Source organism: Camelus dromedarius, chromosome X, assembly GCF_036321535.1.
Source record: "Camelus dromedarius isolate mCamDro1 chromosome X, mCamDro1.pat, whole genome shotgun sequence".
NCBI lineage: Eukaryota > Metazoa > Chordata > Mammalia > Artiodactyla > Camelidae > Camelus > Camelus dromedarius.
Window position 1 is genome coordinate 79,098,339 of NC_087472.1, and position 26,643 is coordinate 79,124,981.

At 42.3% G+C, this 26,643-nt stretch overlaps 1 protein-coding gene and 1 long non-coding RNA gene across 5 annotated transcripts in view; one reads left to right on the top strand and one right to left on the bottom strand.

Moving 5' to 3' along the window:
* Positions 1–10,439, bottom strand: part of ZNF674 (zinc finger protein 674) — a 36,235-nt gene extending 25,796 nt beyond the window's left edge. The window contains exons 1-5 of one of the 4 annotated variants that reach the window (XM_064483245.1): positions 10,085–10,439; positions 7,974–9,330; positions 7,211–7,254; positions 5,617–5,743; positions 5,205–5,303 (exon numbers count right to left, since the gene is read on the bottom strand). In XM_064483245.1, coding sequence (XP_064339315.1) covers positions 5,205–5,303; positions 5,617–5,743; positions 7,211–7,254; positions 7,974–8,016 — 313 coding nt within the window. In that variant the 5' untranslated portion in view covers positions 8,017–9,330; positions 10,085–10,439. Of the gene's footprint in view, positions 1–5,204; positions 5,304–5,616; positions 5,744–7,210; positions 7,255–7,973 lie in introns of all 4 variants that reach the window. The other 3 variants (XM_064483244.1, XM_031445361.2, XM_064483246.1) reach the window with 3 other exon arrangements.
* A 74-nt stretch (positions 10,440–10,513) lies between these two features.
* Positions 10,514–26,643, top strand: part of LOC116150720 (uncharacterized) — a 142,828-nt gene continuing 126,698 nt past the window's right edge. Inside the window, exon 1 of the long non-coding RNA XR_004134464.2 lies at positions 10,514–11,889. This is a non-coding gene — a long non-coding RNA (uncharacterized LOC116150720). The remainder of the gene's footprint in view (positions 11,890–26,643) is intronic.

The window sequence follows — 26,643 nt, forward strand, 5'->3', positions numbered from 1 at the left end:
AATCAAAAGATCCGATGTCATTAGTATTTCAATGATCCACAGATTCAATGTGATCCCAAACAAGAATCCCTGCAGGCGTCTGTGCAGAAATTGGCAAGCTGACTCCAAAATTTGGGGATGTGAAAATATCAAGGACCTAGAATAGCCAAAATATTCTGAAAAGGAAGAACAAAGTTGGAAGATTCACAGTTATCTGATGTGAACACTTGATGTAGGCTACAGTAATTAAGACAGTATGGTCTTGGCAAACAGACCAACACATATGTGTTCAACTGTCTTTGACAAGGGTGCCAAGGTAAGTCAATGAAGAGATAGTCTTTTCAAAAATGCTGCTGGAACAATTCAATATGCACATGCCAAAAAGAAAAAAAAATGACCCTTACCTCATACCATGTAAAAATATTCATCTCATTAATGGCCATAGGCCTAAATAATAAGAGCTAAACTTCTAAATCCTCTGAAATAAAACATATGAGGAAATCCTTGTTACCTTGGGTTAGAGAATTGTCTCATAGGCCACCAAAAGCACGAACCATTAAAGAAAAACTTGATAAACTGGACTTTATCAAAATTAAAATTGTCTGTTTTTTTCAAAGACAATGTTAAGATAAAAAACAAGCCACTGCATGGGGGTAAATACTTGGAAAACACATGGCTGATAGAGAACTTGCGTTCAGAATATATAAAGAACACTCACAATTTAATAATAACAAAAATGGCAAAAGATGATAACCAACAATTCACCAAAGATGTTTAGATGGCAAATAAGCACATGAAAAGATGCTCAACATTAGTTACTGGAGATATACAAATTAATATCACAATGAGATACTCTTATACCACTACTAGGAAGAAAGACTAACAATGCCAATATCACCAAGTGCTGGCAACTGGCAAAACACCTGGAACTCTCATATGTTGCTGGTGCGCAACTAGAATCATACAGTTAATGCTGGAAAACAGTTTGGTAGTGTCTTGTGAAGTTAAACATACACTTGACACATGACCAAGCAATCCCACTCTAGATATTTACCTAAGAAATAGGAAAACATAATCCATACAAAGTCCTGAACATGAATGTTCATACCGGCTTCTTTCATGATAACCAAAAATTGGAAAAAATTCAAAAGCACATAACCTGGTCCAGGGATAAGCAAATGGGGCATCATTCAGCTACAAAAAGGAACATACTGCTGATACACATCACAGCGTGGATGAATCGAAAAAGTATTAAGGTAAATGAAAGAACCAAGACATACAAGGCTATGTACAATTAAGATTTATTTACGTGACATTCCAGAAAGAACAAAACTAGAAGAAATAAGATCAGATGTGGGAGTGGAAAAGTTTAATTGTAAGGGGAATAAGGGGATGTTTTAGGGGAATGAAAATGTCCAATATCTTGATTGTGGTGGTGTTTACATGACTATTTGTCAGAGAACTGTACACTTAAGAGAGGTGAAGTTCATGGTATATAAACTGTACCTCAATAAACCACATTTAAAAAAAAAGGATGTAGTTACATCAGAATAAATATATCATGACAATACATGGAAAGTATGGAAATTATGTTAAAATGTTACCACATACAACCTACTATCATATTGTACTATTTTTGCATTTCCTTTTACTGAAACACCTGTTAAGCATTAAGGGTAGAAAAAAATACTAACAAATATTGAATTCTAGTTAATGATATGACTGTGGAAGTATTTAGGTATGAAGTGTACTGATCTCCAGAACTTTGAAACACATCACACACAAAAAATAAGGGAGACTGATGAAAGAAAAGAGGAATTGGTGCACAGATCGATAGGAGATAAAGCAAATATAGCAAAACATTCACTGTAGAATCTAGGTGGTATTATACGGGTGTTCAAATTAGAATTCTTTCACTTGTTTGGTGTGAAAATGTTCTTGATAAAATGTTGTGGAAAAAAGAAGTTGAAAAAGAACAAACAGCCCAGAAACAATAAAAAGATCATGGTTTCCAGGAGTTTGGGGAGAGGGAGGGAGGGAGGAATGAATAGATGGAGCACAAAGGATTTTTAGGGCAATGAAGTTATTCTGTATGATACTATAATGGTAGCTACATGTCATTATGCATTTGTCAAAACCCATAGAATGTACAACATCAAGAGTGAACCCTAATGTAAACTATGAACTTTGGTTGATAATAATGTGCCCATGTTGGTTCATCGATTGTACCAAATATGCCACACTGATGAGGGATGTTGAGGGTAGGGGAGTATATATATGTGGGTGGGCAGGGCTATGTGCAAACTCTCTGTATTTTCTGCTCAATTCTGCTGTGAACCTGATACTGCTCTAAAAGAATAAAGTCTATTAAAAAAGAAAAGAAAAGAAAAAGAAAAGCAAAGTAAACCCAAAGAGGTAGAAAAGGAAATACAAGTAAAAGGAGAAATTAACAAAGAGGAAAACACACGATACAGAAATTTACCAAAAGTAAAAAGCGTTTTCTGTGGAAAGCTCAACAAACTTAAGCTAACAAATATGACAGTGAGGTTTCTCTTGATACTTGGATCCTGACAGAAGATGTTTATGATCTCAGAACGACCAGAGAATTTATGAGACCTGTTAGGGATTTCATCCAGGGGCCAGAGGAGAATAGGGTCTCTGAAGCAGCTTGAAGAATGGAAGAGAACCAAGCTGGCCAGTGCTCCTGGGTGACGGCCTTGCTAACTCTCCCAGTCCTTTGAACCCCTCTCAGCGGACATTTAAAGCAATGAATCTGAACTAGACATGGGCATCAGATCTACGGGGAGTGTTACTCACAATGCACATAACTAGGCCTACCTCTGGCTTTCTGAAACCATTTCTAGAGGGTGGGGCCTACTCAGGAGTATCCTGAGGGTTCCCCAGGTCACTGTGATACACTTCTGATTAACAACCACTACACTAAAACAACATTCCGTATGGCTAATAACCATAAAAAGTAGTATAACATATATAGAGAACTTCCTTTGTTCCAGGCACCCATTTTGGTGCTTTACATTCATCCGACTGATTAAATTCTGACAATCCTGTAAGTTCTAGCATTAACCCTGTTCAACAAATAGGTAAAGAGGCTAAGCCACGTGTGCAAAGTGACAGGTTGTGAATGAAGAAGCCAGAAGATGAATCTTGGCTGTGAGTGCCAAAGCCCAAGCTCTGCACCCCTGGGCTGCGGAAGGGTAACAAACCTCCTCCCTCGGACCTATCTACCCGCCCCGCCCCGGGAAGAGTGAGAACAAGATGCAGGCTCTCGCCTCTAGGGCTTTGTGTTCCAGGCTGAGAAATAAGCCGCTGGCTCTTAGCTGGGTTTTTTAAAAAGTGACCAAGTGGAATGCAAAAACAGAAGCTTAGCTCTGTTATTTGAAGTTGCAAATGTGGCCAACAAAGAAAAGAAAAATACAACTTTAACAGACACTGTGAAGAGCTAGGGAGTGGAAGGCCAAGGTGTAACTGAGCTAGTCCCAATTTTTCATAGCGGGGAGAGAAAATTGAGAACTCCAGAGAAGCGGATGTCAAAGTATTCCCTGGCCCTCTGGAGGTGCTCATCGGAGGAATTAAAAACAGAAACCTTGAAAAGAGGCTGCCCTTGGAGCTGTGCCTGGGAAAGCACTGAGATTACTTTGCATCCCATAATGTCCTGCACACTTTGATGGAACATGTGCATGTGATACTTTTAGTTACAGATTTTTTTTGGAGGAGAGGTAATTAGGTTTATTTTAAAATTTGTTTTCAATGGAGGTACTGGGGATTGAACGCAGGACCTCGTGCCTGCTAAACCCGCACTCTACCACTGAGCTATACCCTCCCGGCTGTGACACTTTGAATATAATACAGTTTTTAATGTGACTCAGAGGGTGGAAGGTGCCTCCTCCTAACAAAGAAATAAGAATGAGACAATTCCTGGAAATGGTGGAAGCAGCAAAAAGCATGCCATGAGCAGACCAGAAACCCTGGTGAATCTCTATAGGGCAACAGATCTGGGATGGACTGAGCGTAAAGAGGAAATTGTAGCGTAAAGAGGGAATTGTAGCGTAAAACGTCCCCGGGGGAAGGGACAGGGAGGTGGGCGCACACAGCAGCAATGGGAGGCTCTGAGTGAGAAGGTGCCTCCGCCAGGCAGGAGTGGGCTCAGGGGAAACCACAAGGGGAGTCGCCTGACATTAGCTGGGCCAGCGTCTGAAACTCATCTCTAAACAGCTGTTGGAAAGCAGATGCAGGTTCAGTCAATCTGAGGTGGGTCCCAAGAGTCTGCATTTCTACTTCGCGCCTGGGCCAGGCCCAGGCTGCTGGTCCACGGACCACAGCGAACAGTAATAGTGCTCTTGTCAGACTTCTTTGGGATGAGCCACTGAGTGGCCACTGTGAGTGGGAGAGAAAAAGAGGAAGGCCAACATCTGAAGACTTTCTGGATCTCCTTAAGGGGCTCAGAGCAAAAACAAACAACAGAAAACTCTGCCCAGGACTGAGACACCGCTCACTGAAGCACGCCACCATGGGAGTGGTATGCTCTCAAGTTTATTTACTTTTTTTTAATAAATAGAGATAATGCAAAAGAGAAAACAATTGAGTGGGAGGGAAGTACTGGTAAGAGCAGGAATCTGACAACAGGTGGTATCAAGTCAGATGTGGAAGAGCCTGAGAGAAATAAGAAATCAGAAACCCATTTAGCCACACAGGGCAGACAAGGACACGGTGGGTACCTGGCCTGCTTGAGCTGAAAGTCACTAGAAAAGCTTTTCTGTCCATCCAGACTCCAATAAACCAGGTAGGATAATTTCCCTGAGGTTAAAGACTCCAAATTTCAGACTTCAAGAGCCCACAGTATGCCAAATAAAGAGGAAACATCACCCTTCCATCTGCACCTCTTCTGATGAGAATGCGAATGCCCAAGAGAGGGGGGAAGTCCTAACAGCGTCCAGAAAGGAGGAGGAAGAGGAGGGAGAAAAGGCTGGGCACGGCTCCCCAGCCACCTAGATGCTGGACAGTGAGATGGGGTGCGAAGAACAGCAGTGGCTGCCTCTGTCTGAACCCCGAGAATGCAGGGCTGCCAAGGGGCAGCAGGTGGGGCATTGTGACCCCAGTCGCATCCCCAAACCTGGGGTTTCTGAGAAGAGCTCCTGGGCGTGCCCTCGAGACCAAGATCTTACTGACCTACTGGGTCCCCTTGCCCTGGCCTGGCGTGGGCTCACCTGGACAGCTCCACGTTGGGGTTTGTCCATCTGCCATCCCGGCCTCCTCTTCAACTTGTCCCATCCTGAAGATTGCGCCTGGTTGGGCCATGAGGTATCCTGTTGAGGGGAAATGACACAGGACTTTGTTATTAATGCCAGAGGTCTTCCAGAGCTGAGGCCCGTCCTTGCAGGGCGGAGGTGTTCTGGCCTTGGTGACCTCCCCACAAGCAAAGCCAGCTTCTCCTCAGGGCAGAGCATTCACAGAGGAGGTGACAGCATGAACATCCCGTGCAGGGAGCAAACACCATCACAGATTCTTGACAGGGAGCCTGAGGCCTGACTCCTTCAGGGCCCAGATGCCTCTGAGCAGCAGCAGAGAGAGGGAGACACGAGGGGGTGCGTTCTGGTCACCCTGCGGAGGGTCCCTCACCCACAGAGAGCAGGTGGCCATAGTTCTCCAGCGTGACATCCCTGTAGAGGTTCTTCTGAGCGGCATCCAGTAGCTGCCACTCCTCCAGGGTGAAGTCCACAAACACGTCCCTGAAGGTCAATGTTTCCTGCAACAGCGCACTCCTCTTTAGCCCAGGGTCACAATGAGGGGGGTTGGGGGCAAGAGGATAGAGGCCAGTTGCTAAATATCCCCTGATGCCCAGGGCAGCTGTCTACAACGTAGTACTTTCTGGCCCAAAAGGGCAGGAGTGACAAGGTGAGAAAACCTGCTGTTGACCAAACAGTGAAATGGAATGATCGTGAAAAGTACCAGAACATGCTATAATACGTGAAAAAGAAGAAAAGAAAACAAAGGGATTCTTCTATCAAGACAGATATGCCTACGTGCACTCTGGAAGGATGTATGAAAAAATGAAGGAGACACAGGGACAGGCTGAGAGGGAAAATTATTTTTGACCTTTTGCTGAGCAAAGCTTTTGTTTGAACTTTTTCCTGTATGCGTAGACTCCTTTTAAAAATGCTCAATTCAATTTATTCAGAATGTTTTTAGAATCCACATTTTTAAGTGAAAGCGGTTTTTCACTTTTTACTTTTTTGCAGTCTCGTCCTTGAATTTAAGTGACGTCATAACATGAACTAGATTCCTTTTCATTGTTCAACAGCCTGGAAAAGCTGAACATAGAAATTACCTGGTCTTTAAAATTTTGTGACAGTAGCAATTAGTCCAGGAATTTAAAATGTGAATAATACCTTTTACTCAAAAACCCAACTTCCAGGTGTATTCTCCATAAATGCCTGCACTAATGGGCAAATAGATACACAGAAAATTGTTCATGAGGCAGTGTTTACAACAGAAGAAAATTAAAAACCTAAGTATCCATGAGTAGAGAAATAGTTAAGTGATACATTCACACTATGAAATAGGAGCTGAAAGAAACTTTATGTACTGATGGGGAACAACACCCGGAATATAACCAGGTGGGGAAAGCAGGACAGGTATGGGACTATGACGGCATTTGTGCAAAACCACACACACCGCTACTTATGTATCTATTTTCAGTTAAACTGACTAAATGCATCTATAGCTCGTTATCACCAAACTGTTCACAGTGGGCGTCTCTGGGGAAGAATGTGGTCCTGGGGGGAGCAGAAGTAGGGTGTTTTGGATACTATTTTTTATGCAGGTGAGAACACAAAATGTGGACTTACTTTCATTATTTTAAACGTGATGATAAAGCAAAAAGTGAACTGGAAGTGAAGAAATAGAAAAAGCAAGATGAGTCTATGTATTTAAACAATCTTCTCTGGGAGGGAAAAGAAAAAAAGATGAGGGGCAGTTCCCAGAGTAACAAGTAGATAAGGAAAGTCTTTTTTTTCCTAAACTTTTTTTGGTTTTGTGTGTGTGTGTGTGTGTGGGAAGGGGAAGGATTGGAGAAACCTGAGGTAGATTGCAGGTTGAACAGAAAACAGCCAGAGGCGAGGGGACTGACAGATTTTTCAAGGTTGCAATACAATTTCCTAATTGCTGCCTCAAATGCACTGGAAAAAAAGTAGGGGGTAAAGTAGGAACTCACCTGGGACAGGGCCATTTGGTTCTGCCCGGACAAAGGATGGAGATCTGCGAAGGCAGAAGTAGGCGGGTCGAGATCAGTGCATCCAGCCAGGAGACCACCACCAGCAGCCTAACAATCACCCGCGCCCCAGGGGAATGATCTGGAAACATGGCCTGGTAGCACCAGCCTGTTCCCTTGGGACACGGTGAAGCCCCTGTGGATTTTGCACATGAATTTATTTTCTCTTCCTGGACATATGTATGACTTCTGTCTAAGGACTTCTACTCGGAAGCCATTAACAACCTGACACCTCGTTTCTCTCAAGGATTCTATGCCTGGAAATTGACCACAGAAAAGGAATCATCAATGAGCACAGGCTGCGAGGACGTTCATCGTAGGTGTTTCTACCTTTCAACACTTTGGAAGCAATGAAACCTCCAGCAAAAGGGAATTAGTTACAAAATAAGACATACAAGAGGGGAGGGTATAGCTCAGTGGTAGAGTGCGTGCCTAGCATGTAGAAGGTCCTGGGTTCAATCCCCAGCGCCTCCATAATAAATAAATAAATAACCTAAGTACTCCTCCTAAAAAATAAAAAAATTAAAAATTAAAAAAGTAAGACATACAAAATGGGAAATACCACATGTGTAAAATGCAATGGACTCTTGTTCTCATTTCTTGACATATTTAAAAGCAGGTTACAAGAAAGCAAGTGCGATCTCGCTGGTTAAGCCGTATGCATGTTTTGAGGGAGGGCATTTATTAAAATGTTGACACTGCTTACCTTTGAGTGGTGACTTCACCTTTCCTCTTTTGTTTACTTGCATTTTCTCATTTTTGACAGTAAATATTAATGACTAGTAAAATAAAAGGGAGACATTATTACAAGTCATCTGTTATCATACTGAGTCCTAGAGGTGATAGACCCTGAGCAAAGTCTGGAGGGGGACGTCTTGCTGTGGTTTGAAGGAAGGAGACAAACCAGGGGTGAGCACGGGGTGGAAGGGAGGGGGTGGTGAAGGGAGGTTAAGAGCCCAGCACTGATAAGTTCTACATGGAGCTGGAAACCACTGACCTTGGATCCCTGCTCCTCTGCCCTTCTCTGGCCTCTCACCACCCTCCCTGCCGATACTTCCTTATTCCCCATCCTGTTCATTTGATTGCCACATTCTTCCTTGTTTGGCAGTTTTCAAAATCAAGTTTCAGCAAGGAGCTTTTGTGCAGAGTAACCGCTGCTACCGTAGGAATCCTGGCCTTAGTATCAGGACACCAGGGTTTAGCACTACGGAGCTTAACGAGTCATGTCCTCAGACCCAGTTACAGTAGCATCACAATGAGGCAGCAGACCTAGGTGATACCTTACCTAGAGACTACTCTGAAATTCACAGACACACGCACACCAAAAACACCTCTTTGGCCATTTAATCAGGGGAGAGGAGATTCAAAATTTCTGCTACAGACAAGTGGGATGTTCATACTATGGGACTGACTCAAGCCAAAAATAGCCCATGGCAAAAGAGAGAAGCACAGGATGTGTGCACAAACGTGTCAGGAGTGCAGAAAGTCCTGTCAGGCATGTAGTCAATCTTCCCAGCCTCATCATGCCCTTGTAGGCACTACAGCAGGGCAGCCTCCCTCCATCGGTCTGAAACTTTCAACTCTTTCCTCCAATAGGGGTTCAACTGACCACCATCACACAGCTCTTAATGGTGGCTGGAAGTTGAGTCACTGTGTCAGCCTGGCTCTCTCTCAGCGGGAGAAAGGGACAGAGGGCACTGTAGGTCCCGTTCTTCTAGGACCTGCTATCCTGTGAGCCCCTTCCCTCCAACCAGATCATGTGACCCTCCTGCATCTTCCCTGGGGTTTGGACTCTCATTCCAGAGCGCCAGAAGCTGGTGCTTCACTACCAATTCCCCTCAGAGTTGCTGTCTTATTTCTAAGGAGGCAGGACTAAAGGATCCAAAGACATAGTACCTTTGCTGGGGCCATCACTTCAGCACCATGTCCCTGCCTCTGACCAGAGGAACTCACCTCCTTCTGAGGCCTCAGACCGGGTCTTCTGTAGACTAACTAAGGAAGCCCATGGCAGATAAGCTGGTCTGGTGGCTGGTGAGCAGTGGTCTCAGTTTTGAACCCTAACCCTGGAAAGGCAATGACCACACAGGAGATGCAAGCAGAGTTGCATCTCCATATGATGGAGCAGAGTTGAAGAAAACCCAAATGTTTTCCTCGACACTAGAAGGCACAGTGCTTCACTCTCGTCCTAAGAATTGACATTTAGTAACTCAATTACTGCCAGATAAGGAGCTAAGCACTGCCTTACTTCCTAAGAGTCTGGGCTCTGGAAAAAAACTGACTGCCTGCTCTGCCGCTTTTATTTATTTAATAAAAGAGGTGAGTGCCTACTATATGCCTGCTTTGTTCTATGTGAACAAAACATCATAATTCCCCCATCTTGCGGAGCTATATTCCCGCAGGGGAGAGACAGTAAGCAACAAAGTTAATAAATTTAGGTTTTATTAGGTGGAAAGGCATAAATGCTATTCCAGGAAAAGGAAAAAGGATCCCTCTGGTTTACAGTGTGACTCTGGTCAGGTTTCCGAGCCTTTCTGTTCTTGCTTTCTCTCTGTAAAATGAAAAGAATCGTAGCACCTACTCATAGTGCTATTGCGAAGATTAATGTGAAAAAGCACAACGGTGCTTGGCATTTTACTCAGTAAACTCAGTAAACATTCTCAGAATGAATCAGTCAATGAACCAATCACTCATTGACCCCGCAGCCTGGCCCCCCGACACTCATCCCAAAGGCCCTGCCACTCAAACCCCTAGAGACGCGAGCTCTCTATCCAAGGCCCCTCCAACCTTCCTATCGGTCCCAACTCCGCTTCCCCTTACTTCACTACCAGGACCCGACGTCTCAGCGAGCGTCAACTCGCGCCGCCCTCGGGGTCAGCAGGGCACTTCCGCTCCTCGTTGCCTTGGGAACCCCGGGTCCGAGCGTGGCGCACGCGCAGGAGCTGGTGGCGGCCGGGCGAAGGAGGGGGCGGTGCGAGGCAACACTGCCCATAGGTGATATGGCGCCTTTCGGGGACAGAGATTCTGACGTAGCTCCTTCTGAGACTCGATGGAGCGACAAGAGCCTACGACCATTTTCCGCGACGAGTCTTACGGAAGGCTGGGAAGGCGTCTCGGGCGGCGAGACGTAACGACCCGGGGCCCCGCCCCTGAGGCCAAGGCCGGCTCTCCCAATCCGTTCCCCGGCTCGGCTGGGCCTCCTCGTCGCTCCGCTCCCGGGGGAATTCACGCCCCTCTAGTCCCCAAAGCCACGCTCGCCTGCTTCCTTAAATCTTCAGATTAAGAAAACCGGCAGCGGCGCCTGTGGCCGCCCACCGCGGCACATGGGCGCGGCCATCTTGGGGGCGGGGCCGACCCGCCGGCGCTCTGGTCTCAGGTCAGGGGTCAGAGAGCAGGGGTCAGGCTCAGCCTGGGAAGGGGCCTGGAGAAGCACCTGGCAGCTGGACTGGAGGGCCGGCAGCATGCACAAGTGAGGAGGGAACCGTGATGCCTGGTTCTCCTGACAGAAGCCGAGGCGCTGCAGTTTCTGGGACCCTGGGGGTCTCTGGAAAATCTGCGTTTTTGAAAACAGAGCATGAAGTGGGGAGAGCTGTTTCACTGGCAAGGCCAGCCTGCAACGTGGCCTGCCGAAAAAGGCCTGTAGTGCCCTTGAGGCAAGCTTTCTGTTTCCTGTCAGGGCCTGGAGGAAAGAGGCCAAGTGTGTGCTGTGGGCTTGGACCTGCCTGGTGACTGAGCAGGACTCCTTGGTCCGGGCAAGCGGGGCCTGGGCCCAGTACACCCAGTTCCTCCTGTGCGACAGCCAACACGTGCCAGGCACTGCACAGAAGCACGTGACAAAAGCAGTCATGGGAGCCAACGTACAGTTATTTCCTTTTCCATTTGAACATATTGCCCTGTCCCTCTCTTTCCCTTGCCCCTCTGCGCCTTAACTAATATTCCCCAGGTTGGTTGGATAAATCATGGCCCAAATCTGCAACGTGGAAGTGCCCTGGGAAGTGACTGTCCAAGCCTTGTGCAGAAATCCCCGGAGAAGAGTCTGTTTTCTGCCAGGCATGCGAGTGGGACTTGCCCCCTACTGTGAATTCTTGGTGCATTGGTACACGATGGCCAGGTTCACAGCTCCTAACCTCTTTATTTCCGGAGAAGAGGTGACCTGCTAACCTCTTCTGACACCACTGTCAGGAGGCAGGAAAAGATGAGTAGAGTTAGTGTGGCCATGTCCTGAGGACAGTAGAGAAAGCCCCAGCTGTAGAAAGACCTGGTCTCTGGCCCTGCTCAGACTGTCCCCATCTGCTGACTGTGCGGGAACGAGTGCTGGCCTGGAAGAGACAGGGTGGCAGAGGCCGTGCGGTGGTTGCTCCGGCAGTGCCCGCATTTCCTGGTGGGACTTGGGCACCTAGGAACCAAGAAACGTGCCGTGGTGTCTTTCCAGCCCACACTCTGTCTGGCTGTTGGAATCTACGAATCCACAGAAGAGAAGGCTTGGTTCTGCCACTGACTGGCCCATTGGGCCGCAGTCCTTCTGTGTCGTAGCTGAGGACCCGCTGCCCAAACGCCCATCGTGTCTGTTCCTGGGAACATCTTCAGAGCTCCCGGCCCAGGGCTTGGCCCACAGCAGGCACCTGGTAAGTGGAGGCAGATTCCGCTGTCCTCTCCGCACACACTAGGGGACACGCTGGGGCCACTGCTGCTCCTTCCTGCGCTGTGGGCTTCGCCTGCGCCACCAGCCTTGCCCAGGACCACCACTCATGTGCAACTGAAAACGTTTTTTTTAAAATGGCAATTAGGCCTCCAAGTAAGTTAAAATTGATTGTAAAGGGCAACCCCAGCAGGCCCGTGTCACTCAGGCCCTTGATTGCAAAGAAAAGCCTGTCTCAGGAGGACTGGTCCTCGTCCAGCTCCTGGGAGACCACCTCTACGCCCCTGGCCTGTTCTGCCTGATGGAGTAGCTCTGTATTCCAGGCTCCGCTGTGCCACGTGACCATGTGGTGGTGCCAACAGCGTGGCTTCTGGTGAGCATCTGTCCTGTGTGTGTGAGGCCCTGGGCCGTGCTGTAGTGGTTTGGCATCTGGGGGCTGTGGACTGAGCAGCTGCAGCGAGGCGCACGGGTGCTGCGCGCCCGCGTGCCTGACCTCCGGTGCAACCTGCGGGCCCCTGGGCGTGGGGGAGCTTCCCTGGCTGGCAGCGCTTTGCAGGTGTTTGTCCCATCGTTTCTGGGACAATTAAGCACTGTCCGTGTGACTCCTTTGGGAGAGGACAGCTGGGTCTCACAACTGGTTTCCACTGGACTTGCCCCGTGCGCCTTTTCCCTTTGCTTTCTCTGTGATAGTCGTAAGTGTGTCTGTGACAGCTCAGCAGGACTCACCGGACTCGGAAGAGTGATGACAGGTTTTCTAAGTCCTGAGTCCTTCCGGGGAATCATTAAGGCTGAGGGTGGTCTTGGGGACCCTAAACACACTGTTGCTGTAGATTGTCAGGTTGGTTTGTTTCAGCCATCCCAGTGGGTGGACCTTGTGAACCCTGTATGGCTCTGCCCTGGGCGGCAGACTCGCTTGGTGTTTGTCGGGAGGTTGCAGATCTGAGTAGCAGCCCCCGGAGGGCTCTGCTCTGCCTTTTCCCCCTCCGAGGAGGAGCGGAGGTCCTGAGTCCTTGCTGTGGCGGCGGCCGAGCGGGCTTGCTTTCTTGCTATGATGCGCTGATCTGCTGAGGGGCTCTGGTACCTGCCTCTTCCTGGAGGTCTTCCCTGCAGTGACTGTGTGACAGGCCCATCAGCGATGACTTGAGACGTTCTGCTCTTGGAACTGGCTGAGTTCCTGTAGGAAAGGGCGGGCCAGCTGCAAGTGTTGGTCTCCTGGCCGGACTGCGTTGCTCTCTGTGCAGATTTCCCACAGGCAGGAGAGTCTGCAGAGTGAGTGGAGCTGGACTAGACAGTGTGGGAATCCACCCCAGGGGACTGGTTATGGTTCCAAGATGGTGGCCTGAAGCCAATCCCATGGCTGGGTGGCGGCTCAGTCTTTGGATGAGTTTCAATCTTTGAATGACTGTGTTCGTCAATTGAGAAGTGTGTGCACCATGGGAAACCCCAAAGGAGGAAGACTTCATCTAGCTGGGGCCGACTCTACTTTCAAGGCCTCTTTCTGCCATGGAAAGTTGCTACTATAAAGCAGTGTGTAAAGCATGTACTGCGGATGTAGACTATGCCAGGTACTGTTTATTTATATTCATTTTAAATTTAAAATTATCATTAGAATCCCTCAGTATTATTAGGCTGTACCTTCCAGTTAAGGAGACTGAAGCCCACACATGTCAAGTGACTTACTCAAAGCTTCACAGTTACTAAATGAAATAAAGAGTTAAGATTAGGCTGTTTGTCTCCAGAATACATACCATTGACCCTTACACCATTCCATAGTTATGAAAGCAACCTCATTTAAGAAAATGGATCAGGATGGTTACATGTCTTGGTCAATTTTGTAGAGCCAGTAAGTGGCAGAACTCAAACGAGAACCTAGGTCTCCCGACTCCAATTCCCATTCTTTTTTCAAGCTGACATTTGTCTTACCCCGGGTCCTCTGGAGCAGTACTTCTGAGACTTGAATGCACAACGGTATCCCCTAGGGATCTTGCTAAATTGCAGATTCTGATTTGGTAGTTTTGTGGTGGGCCCTGAGATTCTGCATTTCTAACAAGCTCCCAGGTGGCGCTACTTTGCTGGCCCTCATAGTGCACTCTGAGTCAAGATAAGGATTTCGGGACCCTCTGGTTTAGCAACTATCACTTCTGCTCGGAACACACACACACACGGAGACACAGATGGTGAGTAAGGGATGAGAAATAGGATTGGGTTGCTTCTGAATCTCAGTACTAAGACTCCTCACTAATTCCCTTCTGGGGTTGAAGACTCCGAGGCCCATAGAGGGAAAGGATGCTTCAGGAAGTTGTTAGCAGGCTGGGCCTAGGACCCATTCCACCTGACTTCCCAGCCAATGTCCTTCCTCCTTCCTTCCCTCCCTCTTTTGTATAGGAGCCTTTGGGGAAGGAGAATAGTAAGGGAATGGGCATCCTTCAATGATGGATTATTTAAGACTTTACAAGAAAAACCAGAGTGATCTCCATTCCTGGCCTCCTTGTCCTCCATGCTGTGTTGAACACAGGTCTCAGCTGCCCAAGAGGACCCAGCTATACTGAGCCCAGGAGAAAGGTCAAAAGAGCTCTCTTTGCTGGTCTGAATGCCCGTGCAAGCACCACCCTGGGGAAAACGGACCCAAGCAGGTCTCTCTGATGCCTAGACACCATTTGTAAGCCTAGTTGCCTGTCCGCAAACTCTAGGGACTGCCCATAACTAGATACATGCTACAACTCTTGTATTATTCTGGGTAAGCCAAACTGCTGGAATAATTACACCCCAAATCTAATGGCTCAGGTGCAATTCCTTTGTTGCTCAAATAAGAATCAACCATGGGTTTTCCATTTTGACAGGTGGCATTCCTCCATATAGGACCCGGGCTGGCATCTCTGCCCGCTTCAACATGGCTTCCAAGGCTCTCTGGTTGTCATAATTCCCGGAAGTAAGGGAATGGAGGAGCACAGGTCAGGAGCCACCACTAACTTTTAGGATCACCATGATCTAGAAAGTCAGGAATGTTTTTCTGCTACCCAGAGTTCGGAAAACTGCAGAAAGCCATTGCCGAAGACAGCCCAGCTGTCCCATGGCTCCAGGGTGGTTGGGTGGTTAGCGTAGAAAGGAGTCTAACAGGTGTTGCAAATACTCACATCTGCTGAAAGATAACCTGCCTCCTCTTCCTGCTAGAGGAAAAGTATGGTTTCCAATTCCCTCTTTCATTTCTCTTCTGTCACCTTGTTAGTTTTGTAGTCTTTAATTATTCTTTTGGTGGTTACCCTAGAGATTATGTGACCTACACCCACAATTTATTAATCTTCTATAGATTAATACTTTTACTGCTTTCGCCACAGTTCAATGATACAAACTATTTTAGCTCAATCCCCTCTTATCTTTTGTACTATTGCTGACCTGAATTTTAATTCTACATATATTTTAAACCTCTCAATGAATTATTATAATTGCTTAATACAGTCAATGTTCATATAGATTTAGCCACAAATTTACCATTTCCAGTACTCTTCATAATTTTGGCACTTTTTATTTTTTAAGGATCATTATTTCTTAACATTAAGAAATCTCTTTTAGTATTATTCATTTTAGTGTGGGTTTGCTAGCAATTAATTGTCTCAGTTTTGGGTTTTCTGAAATCAACTTTATTTCATCTTCATTTAACAGGATATTTTCCCTGAGAGTAGAATTCTAGGCTAGCAGTTATTTTATTTCAGCACTTTAAAGATATCATTTCATTATATTTATACTCAGCTGCCACTCTTTTTTTTGTGGGGGGAGGTAATTTTGGTTTATTTATTTATAGATATACATATATATATATATATATATATATATATATATATATATTTTAATAGAGGTACTAAGGATTGAACCCAGGACCTTGTGCATGGTAAGCATGCACTCTACCACTGACCTATACCCTCCCCCCTCAGTTGCCATTCTTTTTGTATCTCATTTGAGTGTATTGTGCCTTTTCCCCTCCGGCTGCAATTAGATTTTCCTTTTTTTCTCTTTTGTTTTCAGCAGTGTGACTACAGTGTGCCTAGTTATGATTTCCTTTGTATTCATTCTGCTTGAGGTTAGTGGAGCTTTTGAATCAGTGGCTTGATATCATTTGTCAATTTTGGTATCTCTTCCATCTGCCTTTCAGTTAAACATAGATCGGACCTTTACCCCATGTTCCATGTCTTTTGCACTCTTTCCATTATTTTTTCATTCCTTTTTTTTCATAATGCTCCAGCCTGAATAGTCTCTACTAACTCTCAGCTAGTTCACTAAACTTCTATTATGCTATATCCAACATCTTTTTTTTTTTAATATTTTATGTATTTATTTTGTTTGTGGAGGTTTTTTTTGGTTTTTTGGTGTGTTTTATGGGGGGTTTTGGGGGTTTTTTTGGGGGAGGTAATTAGGTTTATTTAGTTATTTAATGGAGGTACTGGAGGTTGAACCTAGGACCTCCTGCATGCTAAGCAGCTGCTCTACCACTGAGCTATACCCTACCACCCCCAATTTCTTGAACATAGTAATCACAGTTTTTTTTAAAATTTGTGTCTGATAACTCAAATATTTGGATTACTGTTGGGTTTCTTTGTATCATCTGTTTTATCTTGCTTTCCTTTATTTGACTCATGGTGTGCCTGTGATTTTTTTTTTTTAATGAATGCCAGAAATTGGATATGAAGAGTTTGAAAAAATTCCTCTGCATGATGTTTCCTCCAGAAACAATTGACTTTTCTTCTGGGAGCCAGATATAGTAGAAGCAGATAGCCTTGATCCATCAAGGAATAAGGTGATTTGAGAATCTATTTCATCTTCTGAAGGCTGCTCTATAACTGGTTTGCCTCTCCTAGGACAAAGCCATTCAAGATTTTAACCTGAAAGCCTGGCAGACTCTGATCTCTAGTTTTTGTCTCTCTGTCACTATGAGACATCCCAAAGCTCTGCTCAAGTTTTTAGCTTTTTAGTTGCTGCTTTCCACTTGACTTCATGACATCTTGTCTGGTGTAGTTTAGAAACTGAACTGTGCCCACAGTTTGGAGCTCAAGTCTTGGCTGCCTTAATGAGAAGCAGTAAATCCATTTTTTAAAATTTTGGCCCTACTTCATGAGACTTCTCAAAGCTTTTTTTTTTTTTTTAATGGAGGTGCCAGGGATTGAACCCAGGACCTCATGCATGCTAAGCATGCGCACTACCACTGAGCTATACCCTCCCTCCTGAGACTTCTCAAAACTCTGAATTGCCATTTTCTGCTCTTCACCTTGGCTCCGCACAGCCTAGGAACTGACAGATGCCTCAAGGGAAGAAAGAAGCAGCTCACCTCAGTGTGTGTCCCTTCACTTAATCATCTAGTCCTCTGTTGTGCTGGTCTCCTTGCTTTGTCTCTGATGCCTTTAAAAAGCTGTGCTCTTTTGGTATTTTATTTAGTTGTCATAGTTTCTATCAGCCGGAGAATTGGTATGAGAGAAGATAACCTGTCATATTTGGAAGAAGACATCCTTGCTGTAGAATTTCTCTAGGTATCAGTTACCAGTTTAAGAAAGATTCCTTCTATCCCTGGTTTGCAAGGAGGCTTTAAAATGAATGGATGTTACATTTATTAAATGCCCTTTCTGTATGTACTGAGATGTGATTTTTCTCCATTATTCTATCAATGTAACATTGCATCATTGATTTACGAATATCGCGTTCCCAGAATGAACCCGGTTTAGTAATGCCCTATTATCTTTTAATAGGGAGTTAATGTACTGATGTTTCATTTAGAGTGTCATGAAAAAGATTAAACTGAATTTTCCTTTCTTGTAATGTTCTTGTCAGCTTTTGGATTAAACTAATGCTGATCTCATAAAACAAGATGGAAAAGGTTCCTTTCCTTCTTCTCTTTGGAAGAGTTCCTTTTCTTTGGACGAGTTTGTGTAATATTAGTGTTAGTTCTTCCTTAGCTCCCTGATAAAATTCATCAAGTGAGCCATGTGAACCTTGAGTTTTCTTTATGGAAAAATTTTAAATTATGGATTAAATGTTTATAAATAGATGCAGGAAAATTGAGATTTTTCTACTCACGTGTCAGCTTGTTACAGTTTTTCCTTAGAATTTAGCTCATTGTATCAATTTTGTATTTTTAGTGAAAGTTTTTCATAATCTTTTTTTTTTTTTGCTTTCATCTCTTTATTTTTTAAAAATTTTTCAATTGAAGTCTGGTTGATTTACAACATAATCTTTTCTAATGACCTTTCTGGGTCTGTAAGATCTGTGATGACATTCCCTTTTTCACTCCTGATACTAATGTATCCGTGACTTCTCACCTTAATCCAATCAGGTATTGAGCTAATTTAAATCCGAGCTTCATTCCTAGGAATGATTTATCTCATTTCACACTTACTCCAGTTAAAATCTTGGGGTGTTTATAAAGACCTGTCTGCCTTGACATGCCCTGAACTTCTGACGACCATGTAAGGCTGCTGAAATCTCTGAGTCACAGCGCTCAGTTGTGAAATATACAGAATGGTGATCACTTTGAGAGGAAAGGCAGCCTTCTACTTCTTGGCTTCCTTCCACTTCTGGGTCTTAGTGGTGCAAAGTCTCAATGCCTTCAAACAGTTGTTCTTATATTGTCCCCAGGTTTTCTAGTTGTTTTCCATGGGATAGTTGGTCCAAAACAAGTAATTCAGCTTTTGCTAGAATTTCTTTTTTCTTATATGATGTTAATATTATGCCTCAATTATCTTGAGAAAACGAAATAAAAATTCTTCTCCAGTGAACAAGGATCACATTTTTTATAGCATATCTTAAGTCTTTAGATGTACATACTAAATGTAAGTACCTTGAGGTCTTTGTATTCAAAGGAATCCTTTTTTACATGGATCAGGCTTTGTCACACTTTGTCAAAGCTTTACCTAACAGAATTATATAGTGGGAGGAATGTTGGCTTTAGTGCAACTATCACAAGAGGTACTTTCCTTTTTTTAATTGAAAGTATAGTTGATTTACAATGTTGTGTTAATTCGTGGCGTACAGCATAGTGATTCAGTCATACATACGTATGTATTCCTTTTCAGATTCCTTTCCATTATAGGTTATTACAAGATATTGAATATAGTTCCCTGTGCTCTACAGCAGGACCTTGTTGTTCATCTATTTTATATATAGTAGTTTGTATCTGCTAATCCCAGACTACTAATTTATTCCCCTCACCACGCTTTCCTCTGTGGTAACCATCAGTCTGTTTGTGTTTTGTAAATAAGTTCATTTGTGTCATAAGAGGTACTTTCAACATTCATTCTTGACTCCTTCTAACTTTCCTTTTTTTTAACAGTTATTGGAAGTTAGAAAATAACCCCCCTCAATTTTTTAACCTACCTTATATCAAGAGTTGGACTTGTGACAGATAGTTCTGGCCAATGATGATTAAGTAGAAATATAGAGAGAGGGCATCTTTCTCAAATTAGAAAAGGCAAAGCCTGGAAAGGAGAATTGTTTTTTACCATTAACCTCTTTATCCTTCCTTATTTTGGCCTAGAATATAGATAATATCTGGTAGTAGGCGAGTCATCTTGTAAGAATGAGGCAAGAAGCATGAGTACAAACTAAAAAGTGGTTAAACAGCAACAATCTGGGTCCCTGACAGGATCATTGAACCACTACATGAGTCCTAGGCTGACTGTCATCAGACTCCTTACTAGATGAATGAACTAAACATCTTGTTTTTCTAGGCCATTGTGAATTAGCTTCCTGTTATTTGCAGCTAGAAATATTTCTGACTAATAGCAATTGAGATTCAGGAGAACTTGGTTCTAATTCTGGTGTGACCTCAGTGAAATGTCTGTATAAAAATAAATTACATTTCTGTATACCAGAAAAAAGACATTTAGAAAATGAAATGAAAAGAAAACAGTTTATCCCTAGTGCCCAGATCTTTCTCTCTAACCACTATTTCCCCTAAAAAGAAACAAGTGATTTCTAGAGAAATGTCTGATTCTGGTTCTGAGCTGGAAGAATACATGATGAGCATAGATTTTCTTCTTGTGCTAGAAAGGAAGGACACACTTAAAGACTATTGTCTAAAGGACATAGGAGGCATCATGAAGGGCCTTCACTGTCCACATTTGGTCATTTGAACACGAAGAAGAAAATGGCTGCAATTTATTGTAATACATTAAATAAATAAAAAGCCGTAAGTTCATATTAATACTCCAAAAATGAACAAATTTTTAAAAAAAGATGAAAGAGGGGAAAAAAGGCTCCTTGTCATTGTCTTAGAGTGAGTTCCGGGTTAACAGAGATGGAGAGTTGCATCCAGAAGATTTATTGGGGAGAAACATCTGTAAGAGGTTGAGAAAGATAGGATTGGACACAGGGAGAATTTACCCTCAATGCAATTGCAGCTGAGTCCTCTGACAATCTTACAGGGAGCTCTGGAGCTGGGATGGCCCAAATTGGGGGCTGGACCTTTGTATTCCTACATCAGACACTCATTGAATATTGCCTGCTCCCGGGCAGGGGTGGGGAGGTGAGGGCATAACTCAGAGTGAGACAGTTACCTGTAGCTGAGGACAGTTCCCAATGAGAGATATAGCTTTAAAGTCAGTAGCTGATTTTCCCAGAAGCTGGGAGATGATATATTGACTCTGAAAAGGAGATCTGAGTAGAGCATCACAGTATTCACTGCATTAGTTATTTATAGAAGAATGCCATCTAATAAATATAGAAAAAAATTAAATAATTAGTAAATCACTGTTTTATGACTCTCAGTATAATCATTGATTCAGGTAAGGAACCTCAAGAGATGTTATTTTAGTCAGCTTGAACTGTTAAGACAAAATATCCTACACCGTTTGGTTTATCAGCAGCAGAACTGTATTTTTCATAGTTCTGAAGCCTGGAAGTCTGAACTCATGGTGCCAGTATGATTGAGTTCTTGCTGAGGGCCCACTTCTGGGTTGCAGCTGGGTGGCTTCTTGTATCCTCACATGGTGGAAAAGGAGCACCTAGCTTTCTGGCCTCCTCTAAGGGCACTAATCCCATTCATGAGGTGCCACCCTCATGACCTAATCACCCCCAAAGGCCCCACCTCCTAATACTATCACATTGAGGGTTGGGATTTCAACATATGAATTTGGGTGGGACACATTCAGTCTACAGCAGATGTTAAAAGCATTTGATAAAAGGTTGTTTTTGAACAGGATGCTCACATAGAACCAAAGTGTTATTCTACAAATTATTTAGTAAATGCATCATTAATAGTGGGTTGCACAGTAGCACCTATGAAGTATTCTTGGCAGTTATTAAGTATTTGTGTTAAAAATGCTTAACCCAAAACTGATCAAACTTTTCGACCTAACTTCAAGTCTGTAGAAAATACAGGAGCAAAAGGAACAATTTAGATGACATCATGAGGAAACAATCAGATGATACAGATTGTGGGACATTCTATAAGTCAACTGGCCTGGTTTCTTCAAAGAGTCAGTATTAGGCTAGCAGGTCATGGCAAGGTGATAATGATAGTGTAGATTTGATTTCCCTAAATACTGTCTTACAAATGGAAACATTATGATAGCAAAAGAAAAAAATGTCACAGACTACATTTTGAATGAAATAAGGCGACAAACATCCATAGGAACCCCATAGTGCAAATAGATGAAACCAAGACATTGATAAGAACAAGATCTTGGCAAAGGTTTGGCAGCAGTACAGAAGAGTACCAGAGGGAGTATATGGTCATTCTGATGGTCCTATGAGCCCAAGAACACTGAATTCCTCAGTGTTTAGTCCTCAGCTCAGTTACTTACTGCCTCAGTTTCTGCCACAGGGGTTACTCATATCCCCAGTCTCCTCACCCGACAGACTGTCCACTCGGGTCAAGATCCTTCGGGAGTCTTCCAGCTGACTGCCTTTTGTGGCATCCACTTGGCCCCTGGAAATCCACCAAACTCTGGCCATGCACACTGTGTACACTGCTGCTCTTTCCTCAACTTGCCATTTCAGGCTGCTATACCAGCCTCCTCTCTACAAGTTCATCCAGGTGGAAATAGTCATCAGTCTCTGTCTTGAGGACAAACTTTACCAAAAACTCTCTGAAGTTGCATCCCAGAGACAGGATTGGTCTGTGAGTTTCTGCAGCTCAGCAGTTGGGGAAGAAACAGGTGTCTGTCTTCTCATCTGGAAGGCAAGCGCCAGTATTCTGAATTATCGTGGGGCTCCCCTCTTAACTTGAGTTGGTGCTGGTGAGGTCCAAAAGAAAGTGGCAAAGTGCTCTCTACTGCAAGATTTCCTTTTAAAAATACTTTAAAAAAAAAGAGGAATATCCAGCCTACTCTCACAAAGGTTGGAGGAAGATGATGGGTCGATAATCCAAGAAATCATTGGCCACTTCACAGTTAAATTTTCCAGAATATGTCTAGACACCACATAAGAGTATGAATGTGCCAGAAATTAATGGGTACAAATAAAATATTTGTATTCTTCCCGTTTTACCCTTGTACCTGCCTCTAGGTTGGATTACCTAGTATTTTGTAAAGCCAAAATAACCTTATTTTTCATAGACATATGTGTTTTTCTAGAAATAATACATAGTCCTTCAAGCTGACAGGAATTGACACTAGATGGTAACTCTAATTCACCTAAAGAAATAAAAAGCTCCAGAAAAATGTAGATATGTAGGTAAATATGAAATACTGTATACTTAAAAATATTTCCTAAGATTGCATAAAATAATAATTATAAAATTCTGTCATTGAGCTTATAACATATAAAAATAAAATATATATGACAATAATAGCACAAAGAAGGTATGTTAATGTAATTTTTCTGTACTTCACCAAAGGTAAATTAGTACTAATATGAAGTAGGTAGTGACAAGATACATGTTGTAATTCCCTAGAGCAACAACTAAAAACATAACTTAAAAATACAGTAAAACAATTCAACAAAGGAATTTACATGGTATAATAGAGAAAAAAGCTATATAACACAAAAGAAGAAAGTAAAGGAGGAACAGTGAAACAAAAGACATAAGACAGAAAAAAGAGCAAAATGGGAGATGGAAATTCGCAATATAATTAATGACGTTAAATGTAAGTAGATTAAGCATTCTTGTCAAGAAGCAGAGGTTGTTAAATATGACAGAAAACAAGATCCAACTATATGCTGTGTATAAGAGGCATACTTTATTTTGGAGGACACAGTTAGTTTAAAAGGATGATGAAAGATATACAATGGAAACAGCAGCTAGGAAAGTGTTGAAGTAGCCATGCTAATTAATATATGACAAAATAGACTTTCAGACAAAAAAGTATTAACAGAGTTAAAGGAGGATATTTCATGATGATAAAAGTGTAAATTGACCAGGAATTTATAACAATTGTGAACCCATATGTACATGACAGTAGAGCCCCAAAGTGCACTAAGAAAAGCTAATGGAACTGAAAGAAGAAATAGATGTTTAACAATAATAGTTGGAGATGTCAACACCCCATGTTCAATAATAAATAAAAAATCTAGATAGAAAATCAGCAAGGATGTAGAAGACTTGACCAACATTATTAACAAACTTGAACTGACTCCTATAACACACTCCAATCAAAGCAGAATACACATTATTTTCAAGTGCAAATGGAACATCCTCTAGGAGAGACCATATGCTAGGCCATAAGAAGCCTCAGTACATTTAAAAGATTTGAAATCACGCAAAGCATATTCTCTGACCACCACAGAAATGAATTAGAAACCACAAAGAATGAAGTTTGGGAAGTTTCCAAATATTTAGAAACTAAGTAACAAACTTCTAAATAATTCAGGAGTGAAAGAAAAAAATCACAAGAGGAATTTTAAAAATACGTTGGAAGAAACTGAAAACACAACATATCAAATTTTATGGGATCCAGCTAAGGCAGTGCTTAAAGGGATATTTTACAGATTTAAACAGCTATACTAGGAAAGAAAGAGAAGATACCAAATCAATAACCTCCACTTCTACCTTAAGAAATTAGGCAAAGAAAAGCAAAGTAAAGCAAACAGAAGGAAGAATATAATAATGATTAGAGCAGAAATCAATGAAATAGAAAATAATAACAAAACTATTAAGAAAAATCAATGAAGCCAAAAGTTGGTTCTTAGAAAAAATCCACACATTGGAAAAACTTTTAGTTAGCCTGACTAAGCAAAAAAGAGAGGCACAAATTACCACAATCTGGAATGAAAGAGGGATCGTCACTATTGATCTTACAGAAATGAAAAGAACTATTAGGGAATACTAGGAACAACTTTATGCCAACAAATTAGAAAATGTAGATAATTTGGACCAACTGTTAGACATACACAAGTTATCAAAACTGATAGAATACAGATAAAACTGATAGGAATAGACACTCTTAATAGACCTATAATGAGTAAATGCATTGAATTAGTAATTAAAATTCTGCCCACGAGGAAAAGTTTATAGTTTTTAAAATTGAATCATTATATTGTACACCTGAAACTAACATAATACTGAAATCAACTATGCTTCAATTTCAAAAAAGTGCCATGACAGTTCAGTGGAGAAAGGGTCTTTTCAACAGATGGTCTTGGGATAATTGGATATCCATATGCAAAAGGATAGATTTGTACCCTTAACTCACAACATACACAAAAATTCACTCAAAATGGGTAGTAGACCTAAATATAAGTGCCAACACTGTAAAACTTTAAAAGGAAAATGCAGGAGAAAATCTTGGTGAGGTTGGGTTAGGCAAACATTTCTTATATGTAATACCAAATGCCAAATACATGAAAGAACAAATTTATAAATTGGACTTCATGAAAATTATAAAACTTTTGTGCTTCAAAGAACACTATTAAGAAATTGAAAGACAATCCACAGACCAGAAAAAATATTTGCAAATTGCAGTTCTGGCAAAGGACTGTGTTCAGGATGTACAAAGAACTTTTATAACTTAATAATAAAAAGACAATAAACAACTCAATTAAAAATGGACAAAAGTTTTAAATCCACATTTCACCGAAGAAGATATACAAATGACCAATAAACACATGAAAGGATGCTCTACAATCATTCATCTTTAGGGAAATGCAAATAAAAACCACAATGACACACCATTTCATACCCATTAGAGTGTTGGTAATGATGTGGAGGAACTGGAACCTTCAAGCATTGCTGGTGAGACTATAAAATGGGACAGGCACTTTGGAAAAAACAGTTTGGCTGTTTCTTAAATAAAGTTACCATTAATATAGCAATTCTCTAGGTATCTACTCAAGAGAAATGGAAACATAACATACAAAGAATATATGTTGACCGCCAATGTTCATAGCAACATTGTTCATAATAGGCGAAAAGTGGGAAGAATTCAAATGTCCATCAGCTGATGTATGGATACAAAATGTGTTATATCCACTCAACGGACGATAAAAAGGAATGAAGTACTGATACCTGGAATAACATGGATGCATCTCAAAAAATTATGCTAAAAGAAAGAAGCCAGAAGCAAAAGAACATATATTGTATGATTCCATTTATGTGAAGTATCAAGAAAAGGCAAATCCATAGTGATGGAAAGCAGTTTAATGGTTGCTTGGGGTGAGGAGTTGGAGTCGGGATTACAAACATCATGCAGGATCTTTTTGGAGTGATGGAAATGTCCTTAAACTGGATTGTGTTGATGATTTCCCAATTCTATAAATTTATTACAAATCATTGAATTGTACATTCAAAATGGGCGAATTTTGCGGCCTATAAATTATTCATCAATAAACCTGTTTTTTAAAAAGTCAAAGCAGGCATGGTTTTTACCTACAAGATGCAAGGTGCCTGACATTTAGCTGAAGAGACAGGTCTGCAAATGTAATATTTTGAGCTAATTTCATTTATAGAAGTATATTCAATGTGCTATGGTTTTCTTTACCATTATGTTTCATGCCTGATCTTGAAATTCAGAATTTCAAGGTGGATTTGGATAATGGTATCCTGAACTCTCTTCTCATTATTGTTTCAGACTCTCTCTCTCCCTCTCTCTCTCTCTCTCACTCTTCCTCTCCCTCTCTCTCTCTCTCTCTATATATATATGTGCCATTGTAATCGTATAGGAGAAGACAAAATGGAAAGGCTAGATGAAGTCCTTACTTTTGAGTAGTTTATATATGAGTACCTAAATAGTAGTTTTCCTCGTCCTTCTCTCTGTCTCTTTCTATCTGTCTCTGTTTTTTCTACCAGGTGGAAGATACTGAAATTATTGGGTTGATTAACTTTTCTGAATGGAGTTTGGGAACATTTTGCAGAAAATATCCATTTACAGGTAAAAATTTCCTAGAGTGGAAGGAATTAGTGTGGTAAAAAGAATAAAGTAAATGTTCCAGAAATTGGAATACGGGAAAATAATTTGATTTTGTAGTGTTGGCCTCTGTGTGGAGAACAAATATATTTGCTTGGCTAAACTTATTCCGTGAGAGATTTTTAAGGAGTGGGTGTTGGATGGAGAGGTTATTTGAAGAAGACCTGAAAATAACCAATATGAAATTTAGTTGAAATTCTTCCCAACTCTCACTGCCCATAGCTAAGACAGTGGTTGAAGTAGCTTCCAGAATTTGCTGACTCAATTCCTGGACATGAACTGTTTTAACAGTTTGGATATTGCAGAAACTTATGGAATTTAGAATGCCAGAATGTCAGAACAGGGACCTTCAATTCAAAAAGATAAACTAGAATTTACTTCTGGGATCTCTTAGGCTGTCCTGAAGAGATTTAAAT